We start from the raw sequence: 9981 nt of genomic DNA on the forward strand, positions 1-9981 counted from the left end.
GCAGGGTTGACCTTCTATCCTCACCTTCATCATTACTTCCTTACTTTCAGCTATGCAGATCTCTATCTCTACCCCTACGGGCTCTCTGCATCTTTTCTTTCTGCAAAACATTATTTAGATTTCACATTTCAACAAATTCAACACATATAACTTTTCATGTAAAACAGTTACATTTCTTTTCAAAGCATCATCATGGCATTACTGTTCTGCAACAGTATCTTTCTCAAGTTCAATTCTTCACATCCCCTTTAAGAGGGGACCAAGTCTTTCTGAGGTAGCTCGTCTCCTCAGCCTACCAGTCCATGCAAAGGTACCGGTATGGTATCTTCGCAAAGTGTCTCTAACTAGAACCAGTAGAAAAGGTATCTTCACAAAGTGTCTTTGGCTCAAACCAATAGGGCAAATATCTTCGCAAAGTGTCTTTGGCTAAAACCAGTAGGGAGCACCTTTAAGAAGGTGCAAACTATTTACAAAGGAAGTTCGAATCATGCACAGTCCATGATTACTGCAGTTTGTATAACTTTGTGTAAAAACTTCAGAAAAAGGAAAACAAACAAAGGGGATCCTGGGTCAACAGAGGGATCCATTAACCCTGGGCGGGTTTAGCAGCAACAGGAACAGTTAAAACAATAAAGTAGCAACTATTTACATTTTCATCAACATTGAAAGCAATATCTTACTGAGGTTCAGCGGAAGGTGATCTCCTTCCTGGCTGCACCATACCCACAGATCGGTCCGGTGAGCCAGGACGCCGTCCTGGCTCCAGTAAAGATAGAATCCCTCTTCGGGAGGTCCTCCTCGTCGGTAGGCGTACCCGCCTCTCCGGGGCGCGGTGAGGTCGAACTTCCCCCGGTTCCGCGGGGTCAGGTCCCGCTGCTTTTCCTCCGGGACTATCCTCTTCTGGTGTCCCAGCAGCAGCCTGGAGGGCGACACATCGTTGGACCCCCCGGGCAAACCAGCCCGTCTCACTGGTGTTCCTTCTCCACCTCGTATAGGTGACGGCGTCCCCCGGCTCCAGGTTACAATCAAACCGCCTGCCAGAAGGTTCCACCTCTTCTCGGTCCACCCGGACCTGGATCGGCTCTCCAATCTCCTGTATGACCCCTCTCCCTTGCTGGGGATGGAAGGCCACCACAACACCCCAGTGCGAGGGCGGGATCTCGGGGACACCAACCAAGTCCACTTGTTCTGCAGGCTGGGGCCGGCTCCGCCACTCTGCCATAAGGCGCCGTAAGTGCTCCGCATCCGGCATGATCTTCAGACCCGGTGCAGGTAGGGTGCTTTCAGCCGGGCCCGGGTAAGGAGCAATGGGAGACAGCTTAATCTCGGTGGGTTGGCCCACCCGGGTGAGCACGCGGGCATCGGCCCTCAGTCGGCGGGCCAGCTGGCGGGCCTCGGCCGCAGCCACACGTTCCTCCGATAACGGCGTCGGAGGTCGGCCCATCGGGGACTCGGTAAGGGTCAGACCTCCCAGCAGCGGTGCCTATCTCGGATGCCGCGGCCTCAGACTGAGCCGACTCAGCTCCGCGTGGTGCTTCTGGTGCCGCCATTTCTTGCTCTTTTCCCGCGTCTTCTTCCCGCGGTCTCTTCCGTGGGCGGCCCCGTCCCCATGGTCTCCACCCTCCGACCAAGATCAGGAGGCGTACCTCAGCTGTTGACGGGCACATCCTCAGGACACAGAAATACTTAGACTGGGCGGCCATTACTGTTCGCGCTCTCCAGCTCGTCTACGCCCACTCCACGCCCCTCTTCTCTTCCTGCGCTCTCCTCAGCGCTGCAATGGCGGCGGATTTTGGCGGCAACTGGCACAGCACACAGTCTTGCAATAAAGTACAGTCTAAGCACAACAAATCACAGTCTCTAGGCACACATGACCTGATTCTTCAGGCTAAAGTAGATCCTGTTCGTGACGCCAAGTTGGAGCGCCCCCACACCGCCGCAGGGCCGAGGGGTACCCGGAGCCGGGCCTCTAGTTCTCAGTCTCGGGGTTGTCACGGTGGCTAGACCCGGTCCGTGGCCCTGTCCGTCAGTGGGGGACGTCCGTTGCAATAGGTGGTAGTAATGGTAGCGATGTAGCGGTGCAGTTGTGGGGTGTAAGTCGCGGTAAATAACGAGGACACCAGGTTGCAGTCTCTATACCTCTTTACTGGAGATCTCTGAGTCCTCAGTCCAGAATACGGTTCACCAGGCTACGCAAGTCCGGCCGGTCCAATGGCACCTCCAGAGTTCTCCTCTCAGGTGGAAATCTGTGCCTTCCTACTTAGCGCTATGTGTTGTAGTCCTTCCCTGCTGTGCTCTCGGAAAGTGACCCCACAACGGTTGTGTCTGTTTCTTAAGTTCCCTCACAACTCGATTTGATGTTCCTCTGTAATCCACCCCTTCCCTGTATTCAGGTTGGAATGGCACCCGTTTGTCAGGTAGGCCTGGAGTTCTTCCGGGACCCTAGAGACGCCCCTCTCCCGCAATTGCCCCCCAAGACTTCATAGGTGATATGTGGTAGACAGCCCGCCTGAGACCGACTGTCCTGCCGCTGTTTGGAGTATGGCTTGAAGCTGTATTCTAATCCACTCCCTCGGCGTTCCGGCCACCGGTATTGCGCCTCAGCAAGGTGCTGCCTCTTTCAGCACAACCCCTGCTGGTATTCTCCTTCTGCTTGATCTCGTTTCTCACTCAGCACAATCTGTCTCGCTTCTAGTCCTTTCTTGAGTCCCGCCGCTTCCAGGAGCCTGCGCGGACCCGTTACGTTCTTTCAATGCCAAGCCTCTGCCAGGATCCCACCCCTGGCAGAGACCCTACAGTCTCTCCCTTCACAACACCCCCTGCCACAGGGTGTTGCTCCGTTCAATCCCGTCAGCGTTCTCTCTAACTTCCTGCCTGACCCCCAGTTTACCCACTATGGTGGGGAGTGGCCTAATGAATAGCACCCTTAGCTCCCCCCGGAGGCCCAGCTGTGAAACATATTGGTGTCTGTGATACCTGATTGGAGGAACTCCTTCGGTGCCATCGAACGTACCATGGCTCCCCTTAGCGGCGAAGCCACAGCACTGCAACGACCAGGACTCTGGGGCGCTGCACAAGCAGGTGGGAACAGGCTCATGATGAGGACTCAAACTTAATGGTTGACCACTCTATAGTGGCCAGGGGTTGGTGGTTACACCTCTAGGAGACAGTGAGGGACAGTTGCAGAGCAAAAGGAACAACTTTCTTCAACACGGATTGTAGGAGGTTTTCACTAATGGCAAACTCAGCCCGCTATAGTAGCATTCTTGGAAGCCATCATGACACACCTTGCACTCTCGCGGAAGGAAAGTTCCAAGACACACTCGGATCATCAACTTCGGTCAAGGCAAACCTTTGCACACACAGACCACTATCTCCATTAGGACATCTCATGTGTCACAGGTGTACCGCGACAGAGAGGAACCAGAAGACCGCAGCATCTGATTTCTCCTACTCCTGCACTGTTTAGAAGCATTTGACCTTTATATTATACATTTCTTTTAACAGTGCAGGGTTAATCTGCACAGCTGACAGCTCCTGCAAGCTTTCCTGTGTTAAGGCACTCAGCTGTGCACTGACACTCCCATCTCCTATATAAATTGGGTCTTGGCTAGCACTCATTGTCAGAGTTAGCTTATGCTGCAAGGCTGGAGGTTGGTGGTTGTTATTGGAGAAGGCATTTGGTGGATATATCTGTGACTGTTGCTTGGTTTCAAGTGTGTGATAATTCCCTTTCTTTTCCTACTTTGGTTTAAGCCATCCTCCACTCCCCGGTGCATTCCTTTGTTATATGTATGATTATAATTGCATGTTTAATATTCTTCGTTACCCCTGTTCGTATTACCTTATTAGTCTGGTTGGTGTATATTGGTATAATACTACTCCCCTCTACCCTGGGTGGGGAATGGTACAGACTGAGGGCAGATTCCGGAGCTAAGACAAGGTACGCGACCCCGGCGTCTTCACCATCATATGTAATCCGTGGAGCAGGGTGCTAGGGTACCCTTAGGCCTCTTTCACATTTCCATCGGTACGGGGCTGTCGCAAACCGTTGGCCCGACGTACGTTGTGCACAATTGTGCACAACGTGGGCAGCAGATGCAGTTTTCAGACGCATCAGCTGCCCATTATGAATTCCGGGGAGTAGGGGGCGGAGTTCCGGCTGCACATGCACGGTTCCCTTGAACGTTTTTTTGTCACAACGGGTCACAAAATCACGACGCATCCATTGTATGACGGATGCAACGTGTGGCCATTCGTCGCAATCCATCGTCAATAAAAGTCTATGGCAAAAAAAAACGGATCCTGCGGGCACATTTGTAGGATCCATTTTTTTTTTTTACCAAAACGACGGATTGCGACAGATGGCAAAAAACGGAAATGTGAAAGAGGCCTTAGCATTAGGGACAGGGAAGGAGTCATGACATAATGCTTTAGCTGCCCATCGTCTATTTTTTATGTCAGGGCGTACCTCCACTTTTGAAGTTGCTAACAGGTAGTCACCAGAGAGGGGTCCGTATCCACTAACAGGCTTTGTCTCCCTCTCCATGATAGACTACACTAGGCTGCAGTCTTGTTCCAATCTCTCTTATTGTGCTAAGTAACTGGCTTGCCTGAATACTAATCTATAGCTTAAAGGCCTACACCTTATTGCAATTAAAGAGCCAGAGATCATAGCAGGTTATAACAGCCAAAATGACATAACTCAGGTTGGCCAGTCACTTCTCCGGACCTAATAAGCAATACAATTTAAGGATGCATCTTTCCTAACGGGGGAAGTAGTGCTTGGTTAAACCCCCTTACAGATCCTCCAACAGACTACGCAATGAAACTATTTCACATCCTGTGGCAGGAGGCTGACTGAGAAATGACATTGGACTTTATACAACCTTGGCCCATCTTTTATGAAAAGATTGGATGTGACCGTCATAGTGGATGTGACTATCATAGGATTATCCTAAATTCCAAACCCAAAGTCTCCAACTTTAGTGTTTTTCTCCTATAGGCCATAAATTACAGAATAAAAAAGGCTTCCAAAAACATAAAAACACGACAGAAAAGAATACACGGGCAAAAACCACAGCTATTGACGTGTTTTGGATAGTGTGGTAAAAAAAAAAAAAAAAAAGTGGCCAGTAAATGTACCATAAAACACAAAGCAATGCTTTTTTGCCATTTATAGGTTTCAAGTGATCCATAGGGAATGTTCTCTTTGAACATGTAGAAAATAAAGAACTTTCTGCATGTTGAAATTGTAGTCTGATCTGTGGGAACCTCACTGATCCAGAACAGGAATGGTCAGGAACGTTAATTAAAGGGTAATAGCCCCTTCATCATTTCTAGTAAGCATCATAGTCTCATAGTGTGAGAACTTTAACACAGCCCCATTCACTTGGAAAAGGTCATATTATCAGGGGTATTGCTTTGTAAACCTCTTGGGGAACATTTTTTGGGGATTCGTGTGGTAGGACCTTCATAAATCAGGAACTGATTTCACGGTATAGAAATGAGCTATCACCATCATCTAAAAATTTGGTTAATTGCCACTAATTACATTATGATCCTAGATCTTACCTATGGAGATTGCCAATCTCTTGTAGGCTTGGCTTAACGGAAAGTGCGCAACAATAGTGGCAACTGGACCTATTATTGCTAGACATCTACAATCCAATACCCTAACAGTGGATGCAATTTGCCTGGCCAAATCTGGGTTACTTGTTGTCTCTCCACGCTACTCGAAACACCTACAGTATAACATTCAACACTTATTTCTTGAGTAATAGGAAAACTGTGTTGACGTTGGTAACACCACACTTTTTCCATGGATTTAGTACCCACAAAGAAAATATATGTTGGAAATACTGTATCGCTTGTATTTGCTGCAGAAATAGTGGTATAAATCTTAGGCAGAACCTCGTGGGCGTGTCCATATGCAGATTGTCACCATTTAATTGGCTAATCCATGAGTTGCTAACTTTTTCCAGTATTCGAGTGCAATCTACCCGGAAATTGCTTTATTAATTATTGAAAACCTGCTCAGATGCATAGAAATGAAGATTTACCCAATGACAATGCATTTTTAAGCATTTTCCAATTTCCCATCAGAATATGCTTGAAGTTAATTTTTGGTGGATTCTGCCCAAAAACCACAACGGGACACGGCAAAAATATGAAAACACAAACTTGAACAATCAGCAGTGAAAATCAGCACATTTATTCTAGGCCCTGTTATTACCGCAGGTCAGATTTACCCATATCATCTCCAGATGCTGAACAGCAGCACTGAGAAACAGGGCAACAAAGTGCAAAACGACCCACATCTGGTCCCATCCTCCAGGCCATGAAAACCGAATTTACAAAATTAATTAAAAATAAAGGGCCTACACAATTTTTACAAACAAATAAAATAGTCTAAATTTCCTATATCCTACTGTTTTGTCTATACAGCCCATGTGTAGACCTGATTTTTTTAGTTAGGCCATGTCCACATGTACCAAAGTTACTTTGGATTTTTGAACCAGATTTTCAGATGGAAAATCCAAAATGGAGCAACAGCAAAAAGTGTCAAAGTAAACAATGCCCTGCCAGCTCAGTGCCCTACCAATGTGTCAAAGTAAACAATGCCCTACCAGCTCAGTGCCCTACCAATGTGTCAAAGTAAACAATGCCCTACCAGCTCAGTGCCTTACCAATGTGTCAAAGTAAACAATGCCCTACCAGCTCAGTGCCATACCAATGTGTCAAAGTAAACGATGCCCTACCAGCTCAGTGCCATACCAATGTGTCAAAGTAAACGATGCCCTACCAGCTCAGTGCCCTACCAATGTGTCAAAGTAAACAATGCCCTGCCAGCTCAGTGCCCTACCAATGTGTCAAAGTAAACAATGCCCTACCAGCTCAGTGCCCTACCAATGTGTCAAAGTAAACGATGCCCTACCAGCTCAGTGCCCTACCAATGTGTCAAAGTAAACAATGCCCTGCCAGCTCAGTGCCCTACCAATGTGTCAAAGTAAACGATGCCCTACCAGCTCAGTGCCATACCAATGTGTCAAAGTAAACAATGCCCTGCCAGCTCAGTGCCCTACCAATGTGTCAAAGTAAACAATGCCCTACCAGCTCGGTGCCATACCAATGTGTCAAAGTAAACAATGCCCAAACAATTCAACTTCAAGCACAGTTTTTACATTTGCAATTGTGTATTTTTTCATACACTCATATAGCCTTAGTTCAGGGCTGCTCTTCATACATAAAGCCAACTGTTTTCTTCAGAACAGACACTATTTTTCAGACATTAAAAAGTTTTTCCCCTCCTGTACATAATTTGATCAAATTGCCCTTTTTTTCCCCAAGAATGTTTTATGGTTTCCCATACGTCTTGCATTTGTGGACTAACACCCTGTATGGTTAATGCTTGTATGCTGGAAGCAAAGCTGAACTTTGGTTGCATGAAAAACAGCAAGAAAAGCAGCAAAAAAAGGGCAGCAAAACCTGTATTTTGTGCTGCAGCTTCTTTTTTACTTCCAAGACATAGCATAATAGCAACATGTGAACATGGCCTTAGGCTACCTACCAGGTAGTGAAAACGCAGTGAATTCTCCATCATGTATTCGCTTGCGGAAAATCTGCCGCGCTTCATCATGCCAAAGTGCAAGAGATTTTTAGAAATCTTATGCACATTCTGCAAAAAAATATCTTCAGTATAAATTGACAGGAGCTGCTGATTTGAGATCTGATGATGTATTGTAGATGGTCAAATGTGCAGCTCCCAGACCCCTTCATCCACGTTTTATGGACACAAATAATACATTATGTGCCTAAATGTGGATGTGTGAATATGGTCTAACAGTGAGTGAGGGTGTATAGCCATAGAGAGTCAGAGCTCAGCAGGGGAGCTGTATACACAAATGGTCATTTTTTCCGATAAACAGCGCCACTCTTCTCCATAGGCCATGCCTGGTATTGCACCTTAAGATTATTAATTAGGCTGTCAATGGGGTTAATATTAAAAAGTTGGCTGTTAGACAGCCGCACTGTGGACGCAATTCCTTTGACTATCCGCAATATTACTGACCATCCTAAGATGAGACGAACATTGTGGATTTTTGAAGGTCACTGGTCTGAGGGTTTGTGCCCATGGGATTACTATTTTATGTCCGGATTTCCAGACAGAAAAGCTGTTGCATCTAAAAACGCAGAATCCATGCAAGTGCACTTCCGCGACCGCGAGAAATCCGCAGCGGTTCACATCACTGCAGGTTTTCCGCATCGGAAAGGTGCAGGAGACCATCAGAGGACTTGTGGCATACGGAGTTCACACAGAAAGTCTTATTATTCTACCCAGGTTTTTACGAGATTCGGTAGTTAGTGCCAAGTTCTACGTTACCTATGATGAATCCTAAGAGGAGAAATCCCACAGCACCCAAGGCCAAGGTGAAGATGGCGCGGGCGTTGACGCCTTTGATCCTGGTGCCCACCTCATAGTCCTCAGTGCCCAGCAGTCTTAGCATTTTCTCTGGTGGCGTGGATGTTGTTGGCACATAGAGGCCTGGTGCAGGGAGGAATACTAAACTCCTGCCAGAACTTGTGAAGTTAACAGCTTGCAGATGAACGTCAGCTAATTAATGCCGAACCCTCCCTTTCTCCAATGTACGCCTGGCTGCCTACCAGGTCAAAGTTCTCCCCTCATTCCCATGCACACAGAAGAGCACAGAAGTAGCCAGTCCTATATGATCCAACTTAATAACCGCCTGGAAACATTAGAATGTTTTCCACTTTATTCCCAGCAAGCAGAAATTGTGAAAATGAGAAGAAATTAAGAAATTGAAAAATAAAGAGGGTAAAAATGGATCTAAAACATTAATACTGAGCAGAATTAAGCTCGGTCGGTTGGATCTGCCCTCAACAACAGTCACGGTATTTGATATTGCCCCTTTGGAAAATGTAATTGAACGGTGGCAGTAAAGGGACACTATAAATGTTCACAGTGCGAAGTGCAGTATTACTGTGTATGGCCAAAAAAAAAGTGGCATTATTTCTGTGAGAAGGGACTAGAGGGTTGTGGGATAATATTATGTTTGAGGCACTGTCTGTGGGATGAATACAAAAGGTGAAAAGGGAGAGGGAGTATTCAGCTCGCCAAGTATGGAAAAAGACATGCCTCCATCAAAATTAGGCAGCGTGAGGACTCCAGAGCGGCAGCTGGGCAACGATCAATGGAGAAGAAAAATTCCAACATCCGACCTTAGTGTCCAAAATGAAAACATGACTTTCAATTATTAGGATTAAAATTGTAAGAACAAAACATGATGGTAAAAAAGGGGGAGAAGGGCAGGGAAAACAAGGCGGATGCTGGAATTTTTCTTCTACATTACTATCTGTGGGACACTATTTTAGTAGAAGTAGGATACTGTTGACGGTGGCACCAGAATTGTAGGTTGTTGGACAATGCGGAGGTGTGCTGTAAAAGGAAGTAGTCAGAGACACAAAGTAGTGATCTCAGCCTAGTGAGTCATCACTGGGAGAATATAGCTAATACATGGTAGTATACGTCCCTCCAGTAGATGTGTAGGTGCTCGAGTAGGGTTCCAGTCCGTATAGATAATTATTAGTGATGAGCGAGTATACTCGTTACTCGAGATTTCTCGAGCATGCTCGGGGGTCCTCCGAGTATTTTTTAGTGCTCGGAGATTTAGTTTTCCTCACCGCAGCTGAATGATTTACATCTGTTAGCCAGCATAAGCACATGTGAGGGTTGCCTGGTTGCTAGGGAATCCCCACATGTAATCAAGCTGGCTATCAGATGTAAATCATTCAGCTGCGGCAATAAAAACTAAATCTGTGAGCACTAAAAAATTATCCAGAGGACCCCCGAGCATGCTCGGGAAATCTTGAGTAACGAGTATGTTCGCTCATCACTAATAATTATTTAAAAATAATCACAACGGGAGAAGTCACTGTGGTGGTCTGGTTCAGAAGGAGAGG

General features: G+C 46.6%; 1 protein-coding gene across 1 annotated transcript in view; it reads right to left on the reverse strand.

Annotated features, from left to right (window-relative positions):
* Positions 1 to 8698, reverse strand: part of LOC143817284 (putative N-acetylated-alpha-linked acidic dipeptidase) — a 93917-nt gene extending 85219 nt beyond the window's left edge. The window contains exon 1 of the mRNA XM_077298553.1: positions 8384 to 8698. Coding sequence (XP_077154668.1) covers positions 8384 to 8507 — 124 coding nt within the window. The 5' untranslated portion in view covers positions 8508 to 8698. The remainder of the gene's footprint in view (positions 1 to 8383) is intronic.
* Between the last annotated feature and the right edge of the window lie 1283 nt (positions 8699 to 9981).

The sequence above is a fragment of the Ranitomeya variabilis genome, chromosome 3 (assembly GCF_051348905.1).
Source record: "Ranitomeya variabilis isolate aRanVar5 chromosome 3, aRanVar5.hap1, whole genome shotgun sequence".
Classification (NCBI taxonomy): Eukaryota; Metazoa; Chordata; class Amphibia; order Anura; family Dendrobatidae; genus Ranitomeya; species Ranitomeya variabilis.